The sequence below is a fragment of the Lygodium microphyllum genome, chromosome 12 (assembly GCF_053477565.2).
Source record: "Lygodium microphyllum isolate KBCC chromosome 12, Lygodium_microphyllum_v1.1.10, whole genome shotgun sequence".
Classification (NCBI taxonomy): domain Eukaryota; kingdom Viridiplantae; phylum Streptophyta; class Polypodiopsida; order Schizaeales; family Lygodiaceae; genus Lygodium; species Lygodium microphyllum.
The window spans coordinates 94,618,448-94,645,709 of record NC_141146.1 but is presented as its reverse complement, the minus strand read 5'-3'; the positions used below and the strand labels follow the sequence as shown (position 1 = coordinate 94,645,709).

Here is a 27,262-nt window from a genome sequence, read left to right as displayed (position 1 = left end):
TAGAGAACAAATTATGAATTATTAATGAGATTGTCAATAAGATGCAGTGAGCTCTATATTCTGGACACAAAAAACAGCTGTCCAATTTTCATCAACATCCACAGCAAGAGGGGTTATCACACGACGCAATTTCAGGTCTGGAAATCCACGTGTCAAGATATAAAGCAGTACAGGTGCATAGAGGCTTCTGAACATTCACATTGGAACCTTCTGCCAGAATCCCCATGTACTATCATAACTGGGTTGGCAGTTGTGTGTAAAATGGTAGAGCTTGAATACCTCAAAACTATAGAGAGAAACATCCCGCCTGAGTAGTCACCTACCTCTTAAAAGCAAAAAGACATACCATAATTCATGAGAAAGGGTTAACCCACAGCTTGATCCACATAATCCACTGGAATGGGATACAGCTTCTGTAATTGGAAGATCGTTGAAGATCATTGAAAGGAATTTCAATCAGCTCTACTCAAAGGCAACAGAAAAATCTCCTAAATGCGGAAAAATCTCAATTTCAGAAGCAAGGAGACTTCAGTTTTATTACACAATGCTTGGTGCATCACCAGTCCAGTTGCATATAGCTCGTTGCCACCGCGTCCTTATACAATCTACTAAAGGGGCATGTTGTGATGGCTCTTCCTTAGGCACAGCGTCTGACTTGTTTGCATCCATGGATCCTCCAGCATCACCTCCCTTAGCTGGAGTGTAGTCCATCATAAATTCTTCCGGTGTCCATTTGGGAGGTACTGTTACTTTCAACTTTGTTAATCTGGGTCGTTGGTGAACCATCTCAGTGGCTGAGGAAGAACTGTTTGCTACAGTTTTGGCAATGCCATTGAAGTGGTACACTTCAAAATGTCTTTTCCCTGACACAACATCTGGATCTTTCAATCCTCCACTGTTCTTCTCAATTTGGTGCAATGCTTGCCAAAGGTCATTCCACACCACAATTTCATTGCTGCACAGGTTCTCAAGTGTCTCTCTAGGCATACTGATGTTTAAATCTTGAACAAGCCGCTGCAGGGCTTCTGCATTTATAAAACCACCACCACCACTCTGATCATGAGCATCAAAAGCTTCACGAATGCGCCTTTCTCTATCTTCCAGTTCATTCTCATCTTGTACATTACAATGTAGGGCAAATAAGACTGTGTAATGTGATTCACTGCCTATCACCCAGATAGGCCATTTGGGGCATTTCAAGAACTGCCCCACTTTGCAGAGATTATGTGCTTCCAAAAGTGTCAAAAATCCAACTTCAACATTCCTGGGAATTCCAGACAGCCTCATCCCTCCACCCAGGTCCATATTTCCATCAAACACATTGGAAACAGCTTGTCCACATATTAAGAGATTCACAATCTCCTGCAAGCTATGAATACAATTAAGATCGAAAGACAAAATTCTTTCCATAAGCACATATACAAATTGCTAAACTTGGTGGGAAGACGAAGATCACCTGAGAGGCATGTCCAAATGGCATGGAAACCAAGGGTTGCCCAGGATCATCCCTGTCAGACTCAACAGCATTCTGTTCATCATATATAAGTTAGAAGACAGTGAATCAACGACCAGTAGAAAAGAGAATCAGACTAGTTATAACAAGCCTAAAAGCAATTGTTTGCTTTACACTTTTAGTGGATGTGACTAGACATGTTGCAAAAATGAGTCTCAAATTGCTTTTATAGGACTGCTGCCATGGCCTTCCGGCACATTCCACTAAAAGACCTTAGGCCATCTACTCATTTGTTTAAGTTCCATCTACTCATGAATCAAATTTTGTAAAGTAAAGGTAATAGCCAAAGGGCATTAAAGACTAACCGTTGGAGTTTTGGTAGAATTCTTCATACCAATTTGGGCTTTTGGCACATTTAAATGACAAGAAAAGCTCTCAGTTTTTATTCTCCTGTTGGCATTTAGCGTTTTTGTTGCTAGAATTCAAAATATGAAGCTGTTTCTATGGCAAATTTCAACTATGCAGACAGTGAGGGTTGGAGAAAAAGATAAAAACTAGACTCCATCCAGACTTGAGAGAGTGGTCAAAAGTATCAGAGGTCTGAGTAATGTTCTTCTACAGCCCCTATCAGTTCCTAGATGGGGTTTAAAAGCTGACTAGAATGCAAATTATAAACCGATTAGTTGTTATCGCACACGCACAAACACACAATCATATTACTACAGGTCAAAATAAGTTACAAACATAAATGATGAGAATACAACTGCCCCATGTGCTATCTAACGTAAACACGCCTACAACTGGCATTCCTATAAGTCAAAATGCCCTACATTAACGTCCATCATGGGTCAAAATGACCCACCAATATGAGATTGGCGAATACAGATGACCAATGCGATGGCTGTCCCAAATGGTCCTTTGCAAGGATTTAGGAAATCTGCTGACATTTGTTGATGTAGTCCTCCTTTGTCTCTACCTCCATCTATCATATCCCAAATATTGTATTCCACATCCCACCTCAAATGCCATATGTGCATGCATCCTGGTCTGAATCCTGAAAATAAAACACTCCTTGAGCTGCACAAGTAAGAAAACTGCTTGTTTCCTACCCCTGAGATATATCATCTTCCACACCTATCCAAAATGAGATGTTCATGCATGTATCCTCGTCTGATAATGCACTGCTTGTGGACAACCAAGAATTTGTATGTTTGCTTAAACAAGGACCATATCTTGAACTTAAGATCGAATAAAAAGTTGGTCCATTGTAAAAAGCTATCCTTGTGCAAACTGGCTATAACCCTGAGAAAATGATGACCTGATCAAAGCAAACCTGTGCATTGAACAAGCCTTGATATACAAGATTCAAGGCAAAACGTGACACTCAGATGAAAGATAACTCCAGAGTGCAAGAAACAGCTATATTTAGTATGACCTACTCCTTCTAGGTCCACAGGCAATCCATTTCCTGGCTTGTTTTCTGAAAGCATGTCTAACAGTAACTTTTCAAAGGAATAAGGGTGACAGTTAAGGGAAGGGCTGCAGGTATAGCAACATGGAACAATCAGAATGGGTACTATGAAAGTCATTTCGAAACACACAGGGACAGGAAATGGGTTCCCAGCACAAGAAACATTCCAGCTGCGTTTCCTGACCACATTCCAACATTGGAAAATTCCCTAGCTAGGGCCCACTATCGAAAACATGGCATTGCAAGAGGGGCACTTGGCAACCATTTAGAAAGAGACTCCACACATTGCAATCTTCATCTTCATCTTCCTCTTTGTTCCTCACTCCTTCCCTCTCTTTTTTTTTTGTAATGAGTAATTTATATTATATCAGATGACTACAAGAATACAAAAAGTCAAATGACTCAAAGAGTACAAAAGTCATGGCAAAGAAACAACGGAAATTGCCATATGCCAAGGGACCAAGTCCTCCTTGGAAAGAAGATTAGTGTGCTGAATAAGGTCCACCTGCCAATGTAGGAGACCTTTCAGCTTAACAAGGTGTCTCTAAACCCTAGACGTGGAATCAAAAACAAAAGCATTTCGATCATCTAATTATACCAACAGCCCCAGAAATGGAGGAAAGGGAACAGAATTTTCATTGCAGCTGTGCCAGAGTGGAGTATTTAGGCGAGCAAAGACGCAATCAAATGGGCACAACAATGTGCCGACCACAGCCCTCCAAATATCAAACAAAAGAGTCCAGATTTTCCACACCAAGGGACACAAAAAATGGTGCCAAGAAGATTCCGCATTGGTGAGAGAAAAAAAAATGCCATTGGAAATCCGGCATTCTTCGAGTGTTGCAGCAAGAGGAATTCCACCAACCATGGCATGCCAAAGGAAGCCTTTGCATTTGTATGGAATCTTGTTGAACTAAACCTCCATGACAATCATTTTCCACCAATCTTGAGATTTATGCAAGCCCCAGTTGGCCTTGGCAACCAACCAATGGTGGTCCTTAATCATAAGGTGATACACTTGATCAGCCGAAGTCTTTTCCAAATGAAGTTGACCTGTAAGATCCCAATCCTGCCACGGATGATCAAATCAAGGGCAAGGAAGGGCTCTCTAGGTTGCAATGTCATCAAAAGCTAGTCCCGTAAGTCCCCATTGTTGAGCTAAAACATGCTTTACATTTTAATAGCATTTTTAAACAAGCCCAAAAGACGCTTAATTAATGAAAAACACAAATTTGGAATTTCAATGGTCCTCCAAAACCCTAATTTTTGGGACACCCTTCAACATCTATAAATAGACAAGCTGCTCACCATTCAGCCCCATCCTTTAGTGCAAGTTTCTCACTCTACCATGCAAATTTCATCCATCAACCATGTACCTGCAGCCCATCACTATCCAACCCTAGGCATCCTGTTTTCAACCATCGCCCTATTGTTTGGAGGTCTCCACCCGCTACATCACCCTACCATCTAATCAATCTACGTTTTCAGCATTTGGTGCCAAGTGACAAGCTACTACCATCTCTTGCACCGAGCAACTACTGCAATACCTACGTTTTTGAGGTCTAGCAAGCCATCTACATCAGCAAACACCTCTCTTGTTGTTGCTTGACAAGTCTTTGCCTTGGCACTCTCCCATCTCTGACTGCACTTGGGATCCATCTCCGGTGGACATCACTCTCCGACACTTCATTGCTTTGCCCTTGGGCATTCTATACACTTACATTCACTTACAACATTCATTCACTTCAAAGTCTCATCTCTTTGTGTTTGAGTTTTTGAGTTTTTGCGTTTTGGATTTAGGGTTTCAATTTGTTTGTCTCTATATGAGTCTATGTTTCAATCTTGGTCGTACATGATGTACTTCATTAGTGCAAAACCTAGCATATCTTCACATGGTGCAGAGTCGATTCTCTTCTAAAGAGTATCCTACGGTGATTGTGGAGACTAGTCTTTGTGCGAGACTCACACACAACTCAGTTCTAAACTCATAATGTCTCAGACACCTTCTAGGAATCCTATGATGCCCTATCATGATTCTCCTTCATTGGGGACTCTAAGAAGGCGTTATGGTCTTGAGGAGGAGGCAAACATACCTTCACCTTTACCAATGAGTGCTACTACTCCGTTTGGATGGATTGATAAGATTGGCCATATCTCTGATCTTGGAGGGACCATGACATTCGACGTGTTTGGCAACTCATCTCCTTCATCATAGCCAAGCCTCATGTCAGGTTTGTATAACCCTTTTGAGTCATATGAGCAAAAACCCTCTTCTGTTTCTCCTTTTAGTGTACATGATCTGAATGGTTTGCAATATGTTAACTTTAAAAGACGAGGCTCTTGAAGCAGACAACCTTCATCAAGCATATCTCTACCATCTGTTTCATTTGAGCATGTAAAACACACTTCTCAACTCCCTCCCATCCCACCACTATCTTTTACACATTTTGATCTCCTCACATCTTCTTTCCAAAATCTTAAATTACATTCCACTTCTTCTCAAAGCACACTAATGATTGGATCTTCCATCTCAGCTCCTAACACTTTTCTCTTTTTCCCATAGTAACATGGAACGGGGAATGGGAATGGTGACAGGGACGGGGTCGGGGAACAACTAAAAGCAAGGAACAGGGAAAAGGGGTGGGACGCAAGAGGGAACGGCAAACATAAATAGCATTTGAAAATGTATGCATGTGATGTGGTGGATGGATGTGTCGGCATAGTTATAGAGGATGCCCATTTTGTAGCTTCCCATCCCCATGTTAGAGCCCCCTCTCATGGTAACAAGGGATGGCAATTCATTATTCCTGTCCCCGTCCCTATTCCCATCCCTATCCCCAAAACTGGTCCCATCTTATTGTCTGTGTGGGTGAATGTATACTACCAAAGAACATACAAAAAAACCACCCCCTAAAAGGCACCCACTCCAAAAAAAAACCCTGTTAAAAACATCCCCTAACAAGGGACGTGACAAGGGGACGGGGTACGGGACGGGACAAGGGACATCCCCGTCCCATTTTGGCGTCTCCATTTGGCCCATCTGTTCAGGACGACATTCCCACATTCCAAGGCCTCAAGACAGCCGTTCCCTGTTACTATGCTTTTTCCATTCCACTATCTACCTATCCTCCAATCACTCCATCTCTTGGTACATCATTAGGGGGAATGTCACCCTTTAACATTATACCTTCCACATACCCCCCCTTTACCATATTCTGTCACTCTAGGACGGTTGTGATGGGCATCCCCTTCACTACACTCAGCCCTCACATCTTCTTTCCAAAATTTTAAACTACATTCCACTTCTGCTCAAAGCACACTAGGAATTGGATCTTCCATCTCTGCTCCTAACACTTTCTCTTTTCCCATTCCACCATCTACCTATCCTCCAATCACTCCACCTCTTGGTACATCATTAGGGGAATCCAGACACCCCCCTTTACAACATTCTTTCACTCTAGGACGGTTGTGATGGGCATCCCCCTCACTACCCTCGAACACTCACAAACCCCCCATTCGACCTTTATACGCAAGGATATCTATCCTTTGCTGATGGATTGTCGTCCCACATCCCTTGGGCCACTCCTACGTAGGGATTTCCATCCTCTGCTCCTCCTATCCCTATCCCTCCACCATGGGCTCCTCAAGTAGTTACCATGCCCCTCCAATTCACCCTTTCCCAAATTTGGATCCGCTATGCATACTTCTCATATGCATGGTAGGGACTCTAGGGTTACCTCCCAAGTATACTCCACTCTACCCTCCTGTCCTCCCTATTCACCCAACTTCCATTACAAATCTTATTTATCTCCTAACACTACTCCTATTACAAACAACCAAAATTCCCTTCATGGATGAGATTCGTTTTAACAAGTTGAGTTTCACCACATGGTTGAATTTCATGCAACAAGTGCTTGAATCTCAGGACTTTGGGACCTCATCACTGGTATCGAGCCTATACCGAGACCCTCAATTAGCTCACACTAATCACATCATCAATGGAGAGCCTACAATGCCACAACCAATGTTAACTTAATGCAAGGATTGCTTCTTAAATTCCACTCTCAATTACAACATTTTCCCCTCACATCTAAGCGTTGGATAGATCTCATTGACCACTATGCGGTACGAGATCATGCTCGTATCAATCTCGCTTTTAAGCTTCAAGAGTTTTCAATTAAAAAAGGGAATGATTTGAAAGTCAAGTTGACTAAATATCGACGGTTACTCGCCAAGTTTGCCATTACTGGCTCCTCGAAGTCAAATGGCGATTAAGTTACGTTCTTCTTGAACAAGTTGCTCAACAAATATTTCTATTTTATCTAGCACATTATCTCACTACCTCAATTGCCAACCTTCTACAAGTTTTAGTCCCAGTTCTTGCGTTACGTGAGGCTATACGATCAAGTACACAACAAGTCCTCCACACACATCCATTCAAAGAGATCAATTTTGATTGCCATTTCTTTGGGAGGGAAACCCAACGCTAACAAGAACTCACAAGATGCGAAGGCAAGCCAAAATAAAAGTAACACCACTTTCTTTGATAGGACCAAACATACACGACCTCTTTGGCAATAAATTCCCATGAAAAATAAATTTTGCACGCGTTACTAGAATTCGGGCCATGTAAATGAGGAGGATCGTACCAAGGCCCAAGATCTTTCTCCTAGAAAACCAAGCAAACTGTTGTGACTATCTCCACTTTGACTAGCTAGTCCAATGGGGTTACACCTTCCGCTGGTGCATTGTTTGCTTCATCTGTCCCAACGACCTACACCTTCCGCTGGTGCATTGTTTGCTTCATCTGTCCCAACGGCCTACACCTTCCGCTGGTGCATCATTTGCTCCATCTGTCCCAATGACTACTGGACATGTGACTCCATTACTCTTAAAGGATTGGCTGATTGTTTGCTAGTGGCTCACCTAGCACACTTTGCGCATCCATTCCTAGGGTATCCACCGCACCTCCTAAGACCACTTCTCCACCTCACCATATGCGATGGTGGCCACACACTTAGCCTTTCTCTTTTTTGACTTCCGCTACGTACTTACACACTCATTGCATTACACTTAGCTTTGCTTTCTTTTATTTTCAATTTTCTTTTTTGGAGCATCTCACTACTCACATTTATATTTGCAGACTTTTTATCTCTTTTACAAGATTTTGTATCTCAATATAGCACTTACATACACGCTTGCACTAATCCAACCTAAGCTAGAGAGAGGAGATGTGTGCCTCTCCTTTCATGGTTTCATCTACTTGAAGTTTTGCTCTTCTACTAACATGGAGAGTTTCCCTCTTACGAAGGATCGTGCAACATCTCTCTTGATGCCATCATGACACCTTGATTTTCCAATAGGGATATTTAATTATCTTCATCCACATGATCCTCAATCGGCCACCACCCCTATAATTAACTTTCAATCACAAAAAAACAAAACAAAAAAACCAAAAAGTTCAATGTGATTCCATCAACCTTGGTAGGGCTTAGTAGACCACTGGGCAATCGACGAGCACCCTTTATCCGATGCCCTGCCCTATTTGGAGTGACTACTTGGACTCCCTTGGTAAGATAATCATCACCTTTGTAGTCTTGGTAGGCCACTAAACAGCCAACATGAACCTTTGTATGATCCCTTTGCTACTTTGGGGTGGGACACCTTAGGATAAACATTGCACGTCTTCCCTTTTAAGCTTAGTTTTTGGCTTGACAAGGAGTGTTGAGCTAAAACATGCTTCATAGTTTATTAGCATTTTTAAATAGCCCCAAAACACGCTTAATTAATGAAAAATGAAAATTTGGTGCACGGTTCAACAGAGTTTCAATGGTCCCCCAAAACCCTAATTTTTTGGGACACCCTTACAAGCTGCATTCATTCATTTACTTTAGAGTTTCTTCTCTCTATGTTTGAGTTTTGAGTTTTTGTGTCTTGCATTTTGCGTTTAGGGTTTAAGTTTTACTTCTCTATCTAAGTCTTTGTGTTTCAATCTTGGTCGTACATGTTGTGTTTCCTGCGTGCAAACCCTAGCATATCTTCACAGCCATAACCTCGAGGGATCTGAAAAGGTCTCCTGTTAGTGCAAGAAGACAACAACCCCCTACGACTCATCAAAAACAAAAGATTAGCCCACTCGTGCCATACGATTATTGAGAACGATCTTCTTGCTTCCCATCCCTGAAGATCAGCTTAGACATCACCAACAATTCCATCTGAAAAGATATAGCAACCAAGTGATCCTCCATAGGGTGCTACTAGCAGTCAGTAAAGTGTTAGCAAAAGTTTGCATCTAAAGATATTATTGATTCCTTGATTACAGATGTCAGAGTCAGAAGTAATACACATAAAACTTAAACTTAAAATCACAGGTATGTGCTTCACCATATGCCATCAGCAGATAACATTTTGAAATTAGAAAGCCCCAGAACAACCTCAGCGCTTTAAAAAGCACTGCCATATATCAAGGTCGCAAACACCTGCCAATATCCTACTATAGGATATCTTCATACTAACAACATATACTTTTGAATCAGCAAGCTGCATATTTTGCCTATCTTTGATCAATCTAAAAACAAAATAATGCATACCAATCCTCTTGATAGAAGTGCTGAGAAAAGAAACAGCAAAGCACCCATCCGACTCCTAAAACCTGGCAACAAAAGGTGGAGCTGCTGTAGCAATGTGGCCATAGACGATAATGTACATATTCTCACAATCTTGTGCACTTCTGCAGCAGATTGCAAAGATACACCATCCAGTTCTTTGCCGAGTATCTGAAGGTAGAAAAATGCCAGGAAAATAGGTCAGGGTCTAGCCACACATCCACTTTCAAATACATGTAATACACTTCAAGAAAGGTTTACTTTCATCCTCGCATCACTTTCAGTAATGACTGTCCTTTATGCACTCAAAATTTAAATTTCCAATGTTCTTCCAAGCTCAATATAAAAAATATGGTTATCCTATTAAGTTCGTTTTAGAAAGCTCCAAATGAGGACTGAGGAACATGAATGAAGCTGAAGTAACACTAAGGAAAATGAGGCTTGAAGTACAGCTAGGCCATGACACATGTTAAACATGTACAGGGAAAATCAGTGAGGTCATGCACAGATATACAATCAAAAAACACAGACACAAATACAGAAGCAAACTATGAGACATCAGAGATGTGAAGTCCATGTCATGTTTTCTATATTTAGAAGCTCTTAAGAGAAGTCAGTTTGGGGTCCTGAGCTACCAGATTTTTGCCCCTACAGAAAGGGGAGTGTCCTAAAACCAAACATTTCTGAATAACTTATTTGGGGCCAACTTGCCAGAACAAATTTTGAACCTTGATGAAGGAAATCTCTTCAGGATGTGGAAAGAATGAGTTATCCTAGCGTAATTTAACCATCTCCCAGACAGGTAACACAAAGCAACACACTTACAGCTCACAAGCTACCCATCAATCAATGATTAGAACACTTACAAGTTTGTAACAGACAACAATTACAATTATGTAACGGACGAGTATGCAATTGGCTCTCAAGGTCTTATGAACATAAGATGTTACTATGCTTAGCAGCTTCTCTATATGTATTTAAGCATGACTGCACATTAAGTATGTCAAATCATACACAAGCATACCTGCATGAATGCACATTAAGTATACAATTATGTTCATAAGATCTCAAGGTCTTATGAACATAAGATGTTACTATGCTTAGCAGCTTCTCTATTTGTATTCAAGCATGACTGCACATTAAGTATGTCAAATCATACACAAACATACCTGCATGAATGCACATTAAGTATATATACAAACATACACGAGCATATCCACAGATAATATATACAAACAGCTACATACAATCATACACAAGCACCTCCATGAGATAATATATACAAAAAGCTACATACATACATGTATAGGATGCACATGCACATGCACATGCACAATGTGTGTTAGTGCATACGAATGTATGTGCACACTATTATCCAGACTGATAATGAAACATGGACTTGCAAAAGGAACATAAATCCATTTCTGTGTAACATACATGCACTGTGTGACTGCATAGAAACATGCTTTGAACCTGTACAAAACGTATTGATCTTATGACTCTGGCTTTTCCAAAAAACATTCAAAACAAATGGGTTTCTCTAAAACATGTTTATTTCTGCACCTCTACTTTGGCACTGTTACTTTTACAGCCTGTTATAGAGCTTTGGTAGTAGTTACTTTGTCATTTAACTATAAACAGTATGATGGCAGTTCGCTGATTCACGATTCATTGATTCGTCATGATTGATGGATATGTGACCTTTATAATTCATGAACCTTCTCGTTGCTCCTAAAGTTGTACAAAACCACTTCATCTATATTAAACCCATATGAAACATCCCATTTTCGGAACTCCTAGCTACATTGTGTGCATGCATGCTGGTGCAGCATCCGTGCATGTATACACATTCACACCTTTGTGTGTGAAGTAACATCTAGAATCAACGTTAGGCCAAATTTAAGTAGAAAAAGGGTCTCCAATAACCAAAGCTTCAAATCTTAGAAATGATAGATCATCACATGGATAATGCGCTATTTTTCAAGTGTCATGAAGATTCTAACCATGCTAGATGCAGCACTATCAGTTATAGTATCAAGATTTTCAAATTCCCCTACAGCAGAGCTTCACCATCCCTGTCAAACTCTGTGCTCTAAATGAGAAACATGTTGAGTGCTGATGAACCAAATGAGGAGCTACATGATATTCATATGCAAGCATTTTTTCATAAGCTTCGCTTATATCAATCTCTGGTTTACACAATGAACTCATTATACTGTGAGTGTCAATTGCAATGCCATATAATTTGAGTTTTAAGGCCAAACAAAAGTTACTGCATTTCTCATTTTCTAGCATTTAAAGTCAAATTTGCAGTGTTAGTAAGCAAAATTAGCACTGTTTCCCAGTAGGACGAAACCAGAGCACTCATGTTCAGCCAACAATCTTAATTTGAAAAACAAAATACAAACAAGATTACAAAGAAACAAGTGCAAGATAAATACTTCATCTTCATGTGCCTCTTTCCCACCAGTTTCTGCTAAAAAACCTGAGACGTCCAGCACAGCTACAACACTTCTCTTTTTGCCTCCAGCCAGCCACAAGATTTCGGCCATCGCAGAGACCAGGCCCCTACAGCATTTAGAAAGCAGTTTTTTGAGCCACCACAGGCATAAAGAAAACAACAGAAGGTTGGATCATCAAAAAATATCGGTATAGCTATGAAGACAGGTGGCATCAATTCTCCAACAATAACCTATCCTGAACCATCACTATGAAGTCTAGGAGTATTATAAAGAAAAGAAGTTTGCAACAGTCAAGGTCAGACTTATTTGTACCACAGCATTAACTAGTTGTTGGCAAATGCCTCTTGCTATCTTTCAAAAAATTAACATATTGCTTGAAAGACATTTGAGATGCTACAACATTACTTTCTCTGTCTGAAGGATAAGTGGTCAAGCCTGAATTTGTCATTTTGGACCATCAAACCCTCACAATTCATAAGAAGATTGATCATGCCTACATGAATATCCTGCGTTTACCAAATTGTTTGTGTGCAGCAATTGAAGACCCTATATCCAAATGTCCTCACATGAAATAGCAAATGTGACCAGCAGCCGGACACGCTCCCAACAGACTGCTGCTGATTTTGGCACTACCCAGGGCCAAGCAACATAAGTAATGAGATTGACAACCAATCTGACTTGGCAATCTAGCTGCCGTTAATGCAGTTGGATCCACCTGCCACCACAGTTGCTTGGAGCTTTGGAAACGGGGAAACGAAGACACAATTTCAGACCCATGGAACAGAGCTTGGATCCAAGGCAGAAAGGTGAAATGAATTTTATGCCAATTTAAAGGAATATTTTAATATTAGTCATATATGAAGGGTAATACCATTCTACACCAAAACACTTCTATTCCTCAACAATATACAGTATGCATGTAACATTGGAAGAGATTTGATGACCATACATGATATTACCAAACATTGTAAAATCACAAAAGCATGAGTCTCAAAAACTTTCAAGGTCTATTAGGTTAGGGTTTACCAGCACGCAAACACTCGCACACACTCACGATGAACAAGTGAACAACGAGAGAGGAGTGCTAGAAGGTCACAGCCACTATGTGAGAATGATATGAAAGTACAATCCCTAAGGTACTAGGTACCACACCCAACACTGATAGGTGCACACAAGAAAAAAAAACTTGCTCCACTTAGAAGGTAAGGGAGCATTCACACTAGAACTTTGAAGGAATATGATAAGTGTAACAAATGTCCCTCGAGTGAATGATGTAAATGTATATAGGAAATAGACAAATCGATCCCCAAATGGTATCAAGCCTAGAGTGTTGCGACAAGCTTCAAACTTTTCTCTAGAAAGAGCTTTCATAAACACATCTACCAAGTTGTCCTGTGTAGAGCAATAAACCAAGCTAATCTCCACTGCTTGAGAACATTGGATTTCTCGCAACTGCCATGGCACTCTGACTATCAATATAGATAGGAGTGGGTGACTATTGTCCCATACTAAGATCGCCCAAAAGGCATCTAAGCCATACACATTCCAATGTGGCTGTAAATGCTGCCCTATATTCAACTTCACAGCTAGATGTGGTCACTATAGACTATTTCTTGCTCAACCAAGAAACACATGAATCACCAAGCATGAAACTATTACCACTAGTGGACACCTTCGTGTCAAAACAACCAGCCCAATCATTGTCTATGAATGCATGCAAGTAAAGAGAAGTGCCTTTAGGATTAAAAAGCCCCAATGTCTAAGTGCCTTTTGCTATGGGCACGACAAGTACTCTTCGAGAGCAAGGAGATTGCTCCCACAACTTATAAGAGAAGAACATGAAAGAGAAAATGAACTAGAACTCGATTGCGAGATAACTCAATTACAAGAGAATGCTCATAAGAGCATGACATGATTACAAGACAAGACTCAATACAAGACAAGAACTCGAAGAGGACTTACCTCGCAAGAGTCTCACAACTAGTGTTGACACTCTTCACAAAGAATGGTGTGAATTGAGTGGAGGTATGAGAGGATTTATTGTATGCAAACTCAACAAGGGATAATAAATCCACCAAATTATCTTGATGATAGTTCATTGTGCCTCTAAGATATTGCTCCAAAACTTGATTCACTCTTTCTATTTGTCCATCACTCTATGGTTGATTGGCTAAAGAAAGATTCACTTATACTCCTAGAAGTTTAAAGAGACTTCTCTAAAACCTTGATATAAATCCAAGGGCCACAATCACAGACGATATCATCCGGTAACCCATGGTGCCGATATACATGTTCCAAGAAGAGCCTTGCTATCCCTTCTCCATTGATACTCTTGGTTGTTGGGATAAAGTGTGCCATTTTTGTGAACCAATCAACCACCACCAAGATACAATCATACCATCTAAAGAAGGCAGCTCAACAATGGAGTCCATGGATAAGGATGATCATGGCTTGCTTGGAATAGATAATGGTTGAAGAAGGCCATGAGGTCGATGACAAGGGACTTATAGCTCAATTGCATATGTCACAAAAACGCACAAAGTCCTTGACTAGTTTTACACTTGCAACCACCAAAAATCCCTTCAAACCAACCCAATTGTCTTGTTAAATCCAAAATGCCCTGCTAAGGAGAGATCATGTCTCTTCTTGAGTATGTCCACTTACAAAGAACCAAGAAGAACGTAGAGGAGTCCTTTATAATAGAGTAGCCAATCAATGTCCTGAAAATCCCTTTGAGTTTGTTCTTGACCTTGATGTAATTGCCTCCTTATGTCCTTGGTGAATGAATCTTTTGTAATTTCCTTCTTCACCTTTGATAAGAATCCAAAGTCTCTAAGGCTTTGCTGATAATTGCCCTTAACTGAAATCGGTTGCTCAAGTTTCAAGGTCATTGAGATCGTTTGGTCATGGGCTTCATCACCTTCTTTTGGTGCAAGGTAGGATCTTTGAGATAAAGCACCCAGCTTTCCTTGTTGGTGGCCATTCTTTGAGATAAAGCACCCAGCTTTCCTTGTTGGTGGCCATGCCTATAGATAATGACAAAGTCAAATCTGGATAGCACACCACTCCATCTTACTTGGCATCGATTCAAGACACAAGAAGTCATGAAATATTCTAGATTATTGTGATCCATATAGATAGTGATTTTATGAGGGATGCCTTGAAGTAGGTGTTGCCACGTCTCCAAGGAGTTCACAATAGCTAGAAGTTCTTTATCATGAATTTCATAATTAATTTCTACAATAGAGAATTTTCTCTAGTGCATAGCATCTCTGTTTGATATAATGGTAATGTACCTCAATGTGTTTCGAGCAAGCAAGAAACACAAGATTCCATGACACTGCAATAGTACTCTGACTATCAAGAAGAATGTGTATAGGACCCTCCAAAGAAATCTGTAGATCAACCAACAATCTACATAGCCATACACATTCTACTATTGCAGTAAATGCAGTGAAGATATGCTAGGGTTTGCACTGAGAAAACACGACATATACAACGAAGACTGAAACACAAGGACTAAGATAGAGACAAGCAAAACTCAAACCCTAAACACAAAACACAAAAAATTAAAACTCAAACACAAAGACAAACACAGAGAGAAGAAACTCTGAAGTGAATGAATGTAAGAGTGTATAGATTGCCCAAGGGCAAACCAATGTAGTGTCGGAGAGTGACATCCATCGGAGATCCCAAGTATTGTAACAACTAGTGAGAGGTGAGAGAGTGCTGAATAATGAAGGGCAACGGGCTGGTCACCAAAATACAACAATCGGAGGCTAAAATTTGATAAACGCAACAATGTACCATCAAAGAAGGCTGAAAACTAATCACTCGAGATAGAGAGCTATCAAGCGATGATAAGAGAGGTATTTGCGGATGTAGACAACTTGTTGGACAACAAAACCGCAAGCACTGCAACAGTAGCTTGGTGGGAGAGATTGCAACAGCCTATTGCTTGGCATCAAATGCTGAAAACACACACTGATTAAGTGCTATGCTCATGCAACAGATGGAGACCTCCAAACAGCAAGGCAATGGCTGAAAACAAGCTGCCTAGGGCTAGATAGGAATGGGCTGCATGATGAGCTGAGCAAAAGCAAAGAGAGTACACACATCAATTGAGGTGCAGCAGGAGTTTGGTGAACAGTGAGTGAGTGTGGAGTGAGAGTGAGAATAGACAGATAGGTATGTACCAATGTGGTGCACATAGAATAAAAGAATGTATTTATACTTAGGGTATGGTACAGTTACACCCACAAGGGTGAATTCACATGTGTAAAGTAATATACACACAGGAGAGCACAAGGGGCCTTCACACAACAACCTCCCACTTCAAGGTCCTAAGCGAACCTCTAACCAACTCCCACAAGTCTAACGCAATGCTCATGTTGAGCCTTTACAAGACTTTTAGTGAGAACATCTACAGGGTTATCCTATGATTTAACCTTAGTATGTGTGACTAGACCATCATCCAAAACCTGTTTGATAGAATGATACCGAACATCAATATGTTTGGTACGTGCATGGAACATGGCATTTTTAGCCAAACATACAGCACTCTAGCTTTCACATCCAAGTACAGGTGTCTTGGTGGGCAGCCCAAAATCCTTGACCAAACGACCAAGCCAAACAACTTCTTTTGAATCTTTAGCGGCTGAAATATATTCAACCTCAGTGATAGAGAGTGCTACTATCTTTTGTAATCTAGCACACAAAGAAACTGCCCCACCTGTCAAGGTAAATATGTTCCCGCTAGTAGACTTGCCAGTATCCAAGTCAACTGCCATGTCTGCATCACAATACCCCTGTAGATCTAACATACCCTTTCCATAGCAAATACATTTTCTTTATGTGCCCTTAAGGTACCATAAGATGCATTTCACTACTTCCCAATGTACTTTGCCAAGATTTGAACATAAACCTGCTCACTACTCCCTCTGCATGAGCAATGTCGGGCCTAGTGTTGGCACCCATAGCATACATAAGTAAACCAAAAGCTGAAGCACAAGGAACACCCTTCATGGAGCTGGCTACCTTATCATCTTTTGGGCAATCTGCTTTGGTAAGCTTAAGATATGGTGATAAAGAAACACCAAGGGACTTAGTATCTACCATAGAAAAACGATCGAGTACTTTGCTAATGTATTTTTCTTGTGAGAGAAATAAAAGTTGTTGCTCTCTATCTCTTGTCACACACATGTCCAAAATGTGTTCCGCTACACCCAAGTCCTTCATGAAAAATGCTGAATTTAATTGTTTTTTCAATGAATTAATCTGGCTTTTATGCTTCCCAGCAATAAGCATATCATCCACATAAAGCACAAATATAATAAGACTTCCATCATCAGCCTTCTTAATGTATAAGCAGTGATTTGCATTACTTCTTTGAAACCCATGTGAGAGCACGAAGGCATCAAACTTTTTATACCATTGTCTAGGAGCCTGCTTCAAACCATATACCAAATGCTCCTTTCCTTGTATAACAAAACAATCTTCCGACTATTTCATGTACAGTCTCACATGGGTTTCAAAGAAGTGCAAATCACTGCTTATACATTAAGAAGGCATCAAACTTTTTATACCATTGTCTAGGAGCCTGCTTCAAACCATATACCAGATGCTTCTTTCCTTGTATAACAAAACAACCTTCCGACTATTTCATGTATAGCTCTTCTTCCAGATCACCATGCAGGAATGCAATTCTAACATCCATCTGATCAAGTTCAAGATCCATAGATGCTACAATGGCAAATAATACCCAAAGAGTATTCATTTTGACAATAGGAAAAAAAAACTTCCTAAAAATCAATGCCCTCTTTTGTGTTTGCTATAATACAATTTCAGGCTGCTGTAATTCATTTTCAGCATGCTAATTTTGTTGCCCTAGCTAACTTTCAACATCCTCCCCTTGTTGCCCATTTTTATCTACCTCAATGATGATATGCTGATTATCATAATCAGCACCAAATGGAGCTGAATTTTCAGTGGTTGATGGCTGTTCAAGAGGCTGATCATGCTGAACTTTCACTTTCTTTTTGTCTGAGTCATTAGATGTGACATTTTTCAATAGCTTTGACTCATTAGTGGTCATATGAAGCAAGTTTGCAAAACCAAAACTCTTCAGAAATGCAACTTTCAAGTGCATGATGTGGATATTGGTTGCCGATATGCATCGCGGTTTTAAGTGCCTCTCCCCAAAACGATTGTGAAAGATTAGTTGTGGACAATATGCACCGTATCTTCTCACATAACGTGCGATTCATTCATTGAGTCACACCATTAGATGACTGACTATAAGGAGCTATAAACTCCCTTTTAATCCCATTGGCATCACAAAAATTATTGAATTCTTTAGATACATACTCTCCCCTGTTACCTGTTCTTATGCATTTTAATTTTTTAAACACTTTTGAGTATTAACAAATGCATAAAACCTTTTAAAAGCATTCAATGTCTCACTTTTCTACTTAAGCAAGTAAACCCATAGCTTTCTAGAATGGTCATCGATAAAAGATAAATAACAAAAACCACTATGAGTTTTTATTGGCATGGTACATACATCAGAATGGACTAAATCCAAGATACATGCCTTCCTAGAGGCTCCATCTGAGTATGGACTCTTTACATGTTTACCCAAGACACAGTCATCACAAAAGTCAAGCTTTGAGTTTTTTACATTAACTTTTTCTAGTGAAGAAAGTGCCTGCAAACCCTTTTGGCTCATGTATCCAAGACGCTTGTCTCATAACTCCATGTGTGACTACACTTCAACAACTGCAACAAACTTTCCAAGAAGTGCCTTGCAATAGAGAAAATATAGTCTCCTTCTTACTACCTCTAGTGACTAGCATAGACCCTTTCTATATCTTCCACATTCCACCATCGAAAGTAGTGAAGTAACCTTTGTTGTCTAGCTGCCCAATTGAAAGCAAGCTCTTCTTAATGCCAAGTACATATCTAACATTATGAAGAATCAATTCCTGACCATTTTCAAGAGCCAAGTGTATGGTGTCCATTCTTTCAATATCACATGCATGATTGTTGCCTAGGTAGACTTTTCCAAGATTACCTTCTGCATAAGAAGAAAAACACTCCAAAGATGGAGTTACATGAAATGAAGCACTGTTGTCAACAATCCACGATTGTGACAAACCATCATGAGCTGACAACAAAGCATCTATCACATCCGTCTTAGAGATATTCATGTCTTTCACTGTCATAGCATGTGGATCTAAAAATGCAACCAGCAAATCAGCATCTTTGTCTTCTTCTATCTCCTCAATAACAACACTAGATACCACATTTGCTTTTTCTCTCTCTTTAGGGATAGAGCTACCATCCTTTTCATTCTTTTTGCCTTTTACATTAGCCTGCCTCTTGCGTTCTTGTTCCCTTTTAAAGTACCTACAATCAGGCTTTTTATGCCCTTTGCGACCACATTGATAACAATTTACATCTTGTTGTTTTTCCTTGCTTTTGCTATGATTTTTGTTCTTATTTGCAGTATTTGATCTTTTTTCAATTCTTCCTCTTACATTGTAGGTTGATCCATATTTTCCCCACTTGCCTTGCGTGTAATCTCGCCATTGAGAATAGAATCACGCACACTATCAAATGTCAAGTTGGGGTTATTGCTCAATGACACAACCAATACTTCCCATGAATCGAGTAAAGTCATGAGCAAGAAGATAGCCCTCAATTTAGGATCAAAAGCTAGCAAGCCTAGATCCTGTAACTAACTCAAAATACCAATAAAAGCATTCAAATACTCTGAGGCAGGCTCAGACTCATCAAGCTTTAAGTTAACCAACTTTCACATGAGATGTACTTGATTGACAGGAGTTGTATTCTCATAAGTAGCCTTGAGTTTCTCCCAAACTGTTTAGGTAGAAAAGCATAACATGCTTATGATCTTTTCAAAGATCAAAGCCATTGCCATCAAATTTACGAATCTCAAAGAGATTCTTTGTGTTAGATGTAGATGCACTACCAACCATCTTCAGCAATAAAGTATTAAATGCTTTCAACCAATAGCAAGGTTGATGAACGTAACAACAAGTACATACACTTGTACTTCCAAGGTGTCCAAGAAGCAAATGTTTAGCTGCAAATTCGGTCTCATGTACTGATTACAGCATATATACGAATCAAGTCTGATACATTTGCATTAATGACAGCTCCCACTTTAATAATACATTACCATAATGCCCAAATGCAATAACCCAAATGCTGTATATACCATTGTTTCACTACATAATGAGCATTTAGCAATACATATACCAAGAGAAGCTGCCCTTTTACAACATTTGAAACATCCAAAGTTCAAATTTCTTTGCACCCAAGGTTAGGGATGAGCAAAAGCAAATGGTACCAATGGGATTGAATACCCAAATGCAAGGCCATCTTGATAGTGTCAATCCAATGGATTTTGGACAACCGAGCATGTATGCAATGATGGAGCAGCCAATATACTTTGGTGCTAGCGCTATTTTTCATGCTATGCTGGGTCACGACCATATATGGGAATATATGGCACAACTCCTTATGGTATGCAGCAACCAATGCATGGTGTCCAAGGCCCAATGTATCCAAATATGATTGGTAATATGCATAACCCCATGTATGGCAGCATTGGCATAATGCTATCAAAAGTAGATGCACCAATGGAAGTATAAACGGTCCATATACCAAACACCAAACAGTCGTGTACAACACAGAGTCGTTGGCTACATAAGCATTGTGTATTCCAAATGGTCTGGTATTTTAGTCCATATTTTAGGCATTATTTTAGTGATTTTTGTGTGGCATTTCTGGCATTTTATGCTAGTCAATCAACATTAAATATTGACCAACCAGCTGCCATATTTGGCATATCTTGGCCCTATTTATTCAATGGCTTCTCCTCTTCCCAATCAATCATCATCATTCAAATTTCTTCAGGTGCCCTTCCTATTGGAGAGAGGAGCCAGTGGCAATGCCCACACAGCTACCGACCCACTGTTGTACGCGTCATTCTCGTATTTGGTACATGGATTCCATTTCCCAAGCACATCTCTGAGTTCTCTTTTGCAGTGTTCTTCTGTTTTCTTTCTCTTCAATTGTTTATTTCAAGACTTGTCTATGCTTTCATTGTTTTACCACTTCTAACATGGTATCTGATTGTAGGATCTAGGTTCCAACTGCAATTTTTTTGTTGATTACAGGTCTTTCTTTCCCATATTGATCAAGCTTGCGTTTCTTAGACCAACAACTTTCATTTTCACCCCACACTTGGATTTCAGCATGCAATCGTCAGTTTGTTGTATTAAATGCTCCATCAGCCTACATTTTTCATTTTCTATCCCTAACCATGGCTGGGCAACTATTTGTATATATGCCGATTTCGCTATTTATGGCAATTTTTTACTGGTTTTTCTTCATTTTGCAGCAATTGGCCTTTGTTTCTGACAGATTTTATGTTACACTGCACATGAACTCTTATTTTGTTAAGTCTTTGCTGTTGGTTTGGCTATATTCTCTATATATATACCTTCCATTCTCTATCTTCTCTTCTTCCCGTCTCCAAATGATCCTCCGTGCACTTCTACAAATGATAAGTTACATGGACCTGACTATCTTGTATGGAGTGTTGTGATGAAAGTCTGGTTTGTGCAAAAGCGGATTTGGTACATTGTATGTGGAGCTAATTCTCAGCCTTAGCATCCTTTTCCTCTTCCAAAAGATTTTGATGAGGACAACCATGAGGAAGTTGTGCTTACATGGGATTTGGACGATGCACATGCATATTCTGCACTGCTTCGGTGTATTTCTAAGAAACTTCTACCAGCAATTACCACATGCCGATCATCATCAAAAATATGGTCGAAACTTTAAATGTTGTACAAGGCACCTTCCCCCATTCATATTGTAACCCTTTATGGACAGCTTCAACAGATGAAGTTTAAGCCAAAGGACACTAATCAAACATTTTTGCTCCGTGTTACATAGGTACAAGACAAGCCACATGCAATATGCTCTTTCTGAGGCACATCTATTGGGAACATTACTCTACAAGCTCCACCCAGAGTTCAATGGAGTGGCCAATGCTTTGTGGGCACAAACACCCTCTACACCTGTGAGCATTACATATGTCCTCAATGCTACTTGAGCATGAGGCATCTATGCGTTTACCGGGAAGGCTTCCATCTCATTACGAAGGTTCAAATGAGGCCTTTACAACTTCAAAGAGGGGTGACAAGAAGTCGTCGAAGGCCCGGTGCTATCACTATGGTAAGAAGGGACACTTATACAAAAGGATTGCAAGGAATTAGCAACCTCACGGAAAAAGGAGCAACAGAAGAAGAAGCGATGCAGACTCCTACGACGAGAAATCCTCTTCCTCGGACTTTGACTCTAATCCTTCAACTAAGGGGAAGTCCAAGCCGCGACTAGGATCCACTTCTTCAAATGGAGAGAAGGGCTTGACTACCCCTTTCTTTACTACTTTCTAGTCTAGGTGATGCAATCATCCCTCGTGACTCTCCAATGTCAGAGAGGGAGAGGGAGAGGGAGAGGGAGAGGGAGAGGGAGAGGGAGAGGGTGGTGAGATAGGGCAATTGAGCCTTATCTATACATGTATACAAATGCACACATTCCAAAGAGGGATGTTCCTAACACATCAATAAAGACTGCAGATTCAAATCTTGGAGCTAGAATTGACATCCAAGTTCATAATTGGCTATTTCTTTGAGAGAGAGTGGGATTGGCTCCTAGTTTGAGCTCACATGAGAAAACACATTGGCTGTCTTGGCCAAAAGCGGGAAATCCATGATTCAATAAAGACTGCAGATTCAAATCACATCCAAGTTCATAATTGGCTATTTCTTTGAGAGAGAGTGGGATTGGCTCCTAGTTTGAGCTCACATGAGGAAACACATTGGTTGTCTTGGCCAAAAGCGGGAAATCCATGATCACATATGTTCAAAGGCATTTTTGACAGGATTGTATGCTACTATGCGACATTGTTGATGGACACAAAGACCTTTTATGACTTTTTCTATTTTTAGGAGCTCATACGATCAACATCAACATCAGGTTCTCTCCAAGGCACCTTGGTGGTGGCTTGATCACCCACTACTTAGGTATCCATGGTTCTACTCTACTGGTTCTATGTTGTATGGACTATGATGACTCGTTATCGTTGTATCATTAGATTGTATCAGATCACTCATAATTTGAGAGAGGGTGTTAGCAGGATTGTCAGCCCATGTGTGAGTTTGTGTATACCAAATGGGCTAGGTATTTTCATCCATATGCTAGGTATTTTCATCCGCATTTTAGGCATTATTTTAGTGATTTTTGTGTGGCCTTTTCTATCACTCAACCAACATTAAATGTCAACCAACCAACTACCATAGTCGACATATTTTGGGTCTATTTACTTAGTGGCTCCTCCTCCTCCCATTCATTCATCATCATTCTTCAAGTGGTCTTCCTATTGGAGAGAGACGCCACTGTTATACGCATCATTCTCATGATTGATATATGGATTCCATTTCCCTAGCACATCTTTGAGTTCTTTTTTGCAGTGTCCTTTTGTTTTCTTTCTCTTCTGTCTCGTGTTCAACAATTTGTTTCAGCACTTGTCTATGCTTCCATCGTTGCTCCACCTTTGACACCCTTGACCAGTGTTTACATAGGAAGATTCCATATGAAAGGTTCTATGAAGAAAATGTCTATGCGTAGTCCAACCATGATCCAAGCCCACCTTCTATCCCTTGGCAAGAAGCCTTGCCTTATGCTCATCCAAGGATCCATCAATGCGATACTTGGCCTTGTATACCCAATGAATGCCGATTGTCTTCTTCTTGGAAAAGACAAAACCAAATCCCAAGATTGATCCTGAATCTAGCTCCTACATAGCACAATGCTATGTCTTCTATGCAAGAGTCTTCCAAATAGTGGTAGGCCCCTAATCCTTCATAATCCTGATAATAAGGGCATAATTCACACTAGTAAGCACCCCTGCTCCTGTTGAAGTTGCTATATATGAGCTAATCTCCAAAGTCCATCAATGGCATGTAGGAAATAAGTAATTTTGGAATCCTATATATGCTATCAAAATCACTATGGAATAGTGAAGAACCAATCATGAAGGAGGCCATGAAGTCTCGAGCACTTTTGGAGTTCATGTATCCTAAAAGAGCTACAAACGATCTCCAAAATCAAGACCCGCTTTAAAGGAGGAGAAAGAGGTGAAATCAAATTATTGAAACCATCAATGGAGATAGTGTAAGAGGCAAGGTGGAATCAAGGAAGTAGGGAGAAGGGAGCATAACCAAGAAGAAAGGGGAGGGCGTTAGAGGCCAAAGGAATAAGAAAATTCAATGAAGAGAATGAAGAGGAATCATTGAATGATGTATCACCTAAGAAAGAAGAGCGAGGAAGTAAGGAGGAATCCTTATAGAATACACATTTGGACTCACCACCACCTTTTGTGAGTCAAAATCAAAAAGAGTATAATCTTCAATCTATCTACTATAGCAAGTGAAGATATACCACTTGGAATTTACATCTAACTTCTTCCTCTTATCCTTTCACATGAACATATGCATCATATTCAAAAACTTGGCAATGGGCATGAAGGGGCTTACCCCCAAAATAGGTCTCAAATGAGGTCTCCAAAGCATGGCAATTGTAGGGAAACAAACACGAATATGCACGAGAGTACCATGCAGTGACAACCTCAACCCAAAGGGTATGTGAAAGCCCTTTGTACTCAAGCATAGAGCTAGCCATCTCCAACATCATACATGGTGCAGACTCATTGCTCAATTACACCATTCTCCTATGGGGTACCTATATTGGAAAATTCCCTCACAATGCCATGTTGCCTACCAAACTTGTTAAACTCAAATATGTGAGTTTTGACATCAAGATGCAAACACATCAAACCCTGTACATGGACTCATTCTCCACTAAAGTATTTTATTCACAAAAAGTCTAAAATGCCTTTGATTTGATCTATACGATATAAGCCCAAACGTATCTCAAGAAACTATCCACAATCAACATAAGAAAAACGGCCAAGCCCAAAGAAAAAGTGCACATTGGGCTGCATAAATCTGTATGCACAACCTCTAAAGGGATAAAAGATTGCTCTATTGCTTGGCAACCTCATCAACACCCTCTTCACGGAGTTCTAGATCTACATTTACCATTGTTTCAGGCTGCCCAACGTCTGCCCCACCTAAAGCTATTGCCAGAATCTTATGATATGCTTTAAGAAGAGGGTCCACCTTCGCAAAATCCTTTTAGACTATGTTGCGAAATCAACACATGCCATAGGCTTTGTAACAAGTCACCCAACCATGTGAGCACTTGCTTCACATGTGGAGCTACATATTTTGTATCCAATGCTCATCGCATTCATCAAAGATATTTTACTAAATTGTCACCACAAACACAACCAATTCTTCATGGCGAACTTCGTCAACCAACGCCTCCCCACAATGGGTATCCATTGCTTCTAGACCAGTCCATGTACCAATAAGACCATGGGGTCCCATTACCATCAAGCCTCACCCCCTCAAGGTGAACGAAAATTATTGTTAAAATGCATTGTGTTTGTCAGAGAACCCAAGTGCAATGAAGATATTATTATCATATTTGACAAGTAGCTTGTTACACACATGCATATTATGCATCACTTGAGGTGCCAAGGGCTAGGCCAAACATCTCTCTCACATTTGATATGTACACATGGAGAATATAAAGGAGCCACACATGTCATGTCCCTCCTATCTTGTTCAAGCAAGAAAGCACTTTACATTCATCACTTTGTGTGTGTGTGTGTGTGTGTGTGTGTGTGTGTGTGTGTGTGTTACTCACTTATCTCCCTAGCTCCCTTCTCTCCTTTCAATGATGCTCTAGTTCCTAGATAAACATTACCCAAACCAAGAAAACAAGTTTTGAAACAAACATGAAGAACATAGCCCCACCAAGTATGAACTAGTTGATCAAAGCCTGCTGGGGTAAACAACTTAAGTTAATTTGAAAGCATAAAATCAGCAAATAGCCCACATGGTCCAGTATAAAAGCCAAACTCTCAGTTCGTGAACTGCTGCAGAATCCTCTGATCTTTTACTTTCTCTTACAATAGAATCTAATATTAAAACCATACCATACCTGGTCCTTTGAGCTTCAGAGAATACAAGCATGGGATTGAGAACGTCATGGTTCATTTCCTCCGAGCCTTTGGAAGGCAAATTATCAGAAACTGCTCCATGTACAAACAGAAGGTATTTGAGAACCAGAGCCTGCATAACTAACAAAGGGTAGAATTAGCTGAGATTTCCTTGATTCTGGCAAAATGCAAGAAAATGTAAAGCCATGATAGCTGAGAGTATGTTTCCAGTTTCCACATATAGGCTAAACTATGAACGAGAAGTTCTCAAAATCAGTGCCCTAAGACCATACTGGCACTTCAGAATGAGGCACGTGCAATGACTGTTTTCAAATCAAGGCTAACCTGCACAGGTGCAAGAACCCCGCAAGGCCCACCCTCGTGTTGCACAAGCCCGAGGCTAGTCTCTGAGTCTGGGCTAAACCTACATTAAAGTCCAATAGAGGCTCAGCGCTCACCCCGACATCCATGCAGGCATGGGTGTTTAACAAAAGCTACCTGAACCCTTGATTGCACCACTGTGCAAGCACGCCATTCGAAACGCTTGTGCCAAACACCATGGTAAAGAGCTTCTCAGCAACAGCAGGTGGCAAAGCCTGGCTGATGTTGACTAGTCTTTGTCTGTTAGGGTCTGCCGCAGTTGCACTCACCGCTGGAGCAACTGGAGCCTTCTGGAGACTTGCGGCAGTCTTTTGAGGGCTTGTAGGTGCTTTCTGAGGACTCGATGAAGTTGGATCCTTGCGAGCCGAAGCCAGCATTCGCTGCTCAGCCGCAGCCGCACGCAGCTCCCGCTGCACCAGGCGCGCGGCAATGGCAACTGCATCAGCATCCACATCCATGGAAGTCGAAGACGGCGGAACATCATGCGGCTTACTTCTCTTGGCCTCAGGTGCGGGCTGCTGCAAGCTCATCAGGAAGGCTTTCTGGAGCTCTTCCTCGTCTGCATCTGCCATGAGGGGGAAGCTAGGGCTGCGCGGGGGAGAATGCGCATGGGTCGGCCAGTGAGGCCAGGGCTTGCGCCTGGGAGGATTGCAGCGGCAGCGGCAATGTCAGGAGGGGTAGATCGTCGAACTGTTGAAGAAGGGAAAGGCCGAAAAAAACAAG

General features: G+C 40.7%; 1 protein-coding gene across 1 annotated transcript; it reads right to left on the bottom strand.

Moving 5' to 3' along the window:
- LOC148028053 (ubiquitin interaction motif-containing protein) lies at window positions 1-27,262 on the bottom strand. The gene is made up of 7 exons (XM_087689748.1): window positions 26,657-27,262; window positions 26,504-26,582; window positions 26,161-26,291; window positions 11,971-12,097; window positions 9,515-9,700; window positions 1,457-1,528; window positions 1-1,362 (listed from the first exon to the last, which is right to left on the bottom strand). The coding sequence occupies exons 1-7, from the start codon at window positions 27,109-27,111 to the stop codon at window positions 538-540; spliced, it is 1,875 nt and encodes a 624-aa protein (XP_087545874.1). The 5' UTR covers window positions 27,112-27,262; the 3' UTR covers window positions 1-537.

Bases quoted from the DNA above. Each gene is read 5' to 3' on its own strand.
- LOC148028053 (XM_087689748.1), bottom strand. From the start codon at position 27,111: ATGGCAGATGCAGACGAGGAAGAGCTCCAGAAAGCCTTCCTGATGAGC. The intron at 12,098-26,160 runs GTATGGTATGGT...TAAATGCTGTAG, and splicing joins TCTGAAGCTCAAAGGACCAG to GGGCCTGGTCTCTGCGATGG. The intron at 9,701-11,970 runs GTATTTATCTTG...TTCTACCTTCAG, and splicing joins AAGAGGCACATGAAGATGAA to ATACTCGGCAAAGAACTGGA.